We start from the raw sequence: 1,387 nt of genomic DNA, 5'->3' as shown, positions 1-1,387 counted from the left end.
TCAGACCCTCACAGGCACGCCACGCTCACTTCAACACGCGCCCCTCCAGCACAGGCCTCGGAATCGTCGGGCCCTCCCACCAAACGCAGCCGTCATGCGCTCCCGCCGCGCCGCAACGTACGCCACCTCCTCCCTCAGTCCAGCAGCTCCGTGTCCGCCACTTCACACACGATCGCCGGAATGCCACGGCCGCACAACACGCACAAGGGCACATGCAATGTCGTGCCGCCATCCACGTCGCACCGCAAGATATTGCCATGCGCACAGCACAAACACGGCGGCAACAAGAGGAACGGGATGCATACAAGAACATACCGCAGCCCTTTACTTCTCTCTTCCCCAGCGGATTGGCGTCCCACACGCACAGTGAGGCACGGCGCACACCATCCGCTCCCCTCCGAGCGCACTCAGCAGACCGACGCTCAGTCACCCACGTGCCATCGCAACGGGGAGCACAAAAAATCGTCGTCGCGGACCATCGGTGCCTCTAGCAGGGAATAAAGAGAAATGGAGACATGTCAACAGCACAGCTAGCAGCACAGCCAGCAGAGAGACACTCAACGAGACACGGAGACACAAAGCGACAGCAGATACGGTAACTACAGAAACAAGCCGCAGGAATTTAAGGAAACAAAAAAAAAGATGAGGGTCCGGGATAATTCCCAAAATTAAAAGAAAAAAATGAAGTAAAAATTTATTTGGCGGGACTTTTATTTCATGGACCGAGCAGCACAAGACGACCAACCGTGTGCTCGTGTATATACATATTGCCCGCACCAACAAAAAAGAAGCGGAATTAAAATAAATGAGATCGCACTGTTCCACCAGCCCACACAAAATTCTTCACATTTCATGCGGCATCCGGCCTTTTCTTCCAATCATCCTTTCGTGCATTCCGTGGAACGCACAGCAATGAGGCCTGTACCGTGTGTGGGCAACAACAAAAGCAAAAAAAGGGGAACACTTCACCCATTTCAGTGTGCAGCAACCGAACATTACAAAAGGGAAAAACAACGGTACTTACTACTTCGGGTAAATTAAGTAAAAAACATTAAAAAGTAAAAACATCAACGAAATAAACGAACAGTAAAACTAAAAAAACGGTGGCATAAAAAAGGATGGGCAGTGCGGCATGTATTCTCCGTGAGGCGTCGCAGATCCCCACTCCGTGGCTCACAGACTGCCACGACCCAAATACAATCCCAGAAGAAGGAGCAACACACAAGACACGCACGCACGCACGGTGTTGTTGCCGCCCAAATCACGCAGTGTCAATTTCACGTCGTTGGGAGAGACGAGGCGGTCGTCGGGACTCACGCCGCTCCAGACACTGCGAGGTGACTGTTTGTAGCGGGATTCGTGTCCAGGGGCGTTGTGGCCATTCATT

General features: G+C 52.4%; 2 protein-coding genes across 2 annotated transcripts, besides 1 other annotated feature; both read right to left on the bottom strand.

The window, feature by feature from the left end:
- Positions 1 to 1,387: a sequence feature (areas not merged during assembly with more than two copies in the genome that could not be assigned to a particular haplotype).
- On the bottom strand, positions 26 to 313 carry Tc00.1047053510707.20 (hypothetical protein, conserved; the record flags this gene model as incomplete). The annotated part of the gene is made up of 1 exon (XM_797198.1): positions 26 to 313. One exon carries the CDS (start codon positions 311 to 313, stop codon positions 26 to 28), a length of 288 nt encoding a protein of 95 aa, XP_802291.1.
- On the bottom strand, positions 1,174 to 1,386 carry Tc00.1047053510707.10 (trans-sialidase, putative; the record flags this gene model as incomplete). The annotated part of the gene is made up of 1 exon (XM_797197.1): positions 1,174 to 1,386. One exon carries the CDS (start codon positions 1,384 to 1,386, stop codon positions 1,174 to 1,176), a length of 213 nt encoding a protein of 70 aa, XP_802290.1.

The sequence above is a fragment of the Trypanosoma cruzi genome, genomic scaffold (assembly GCF_000209065.1).
Source record: "Trypanosoma cruzi strain CL Brener 1047053516815 genomic scaffold, whole genome shotgun sequence".
NCBI lineage: Eukaryota > Euglenozoa > Kinetoplastea > Trypanosomatida > Trypanosomatidae > Trypanosoma > Trypanosoma cruzi.
Note: the sequence above shows the minus strand (reverse complement) of the source record. Positions and strands in the feature narration are given on the sequence as shown.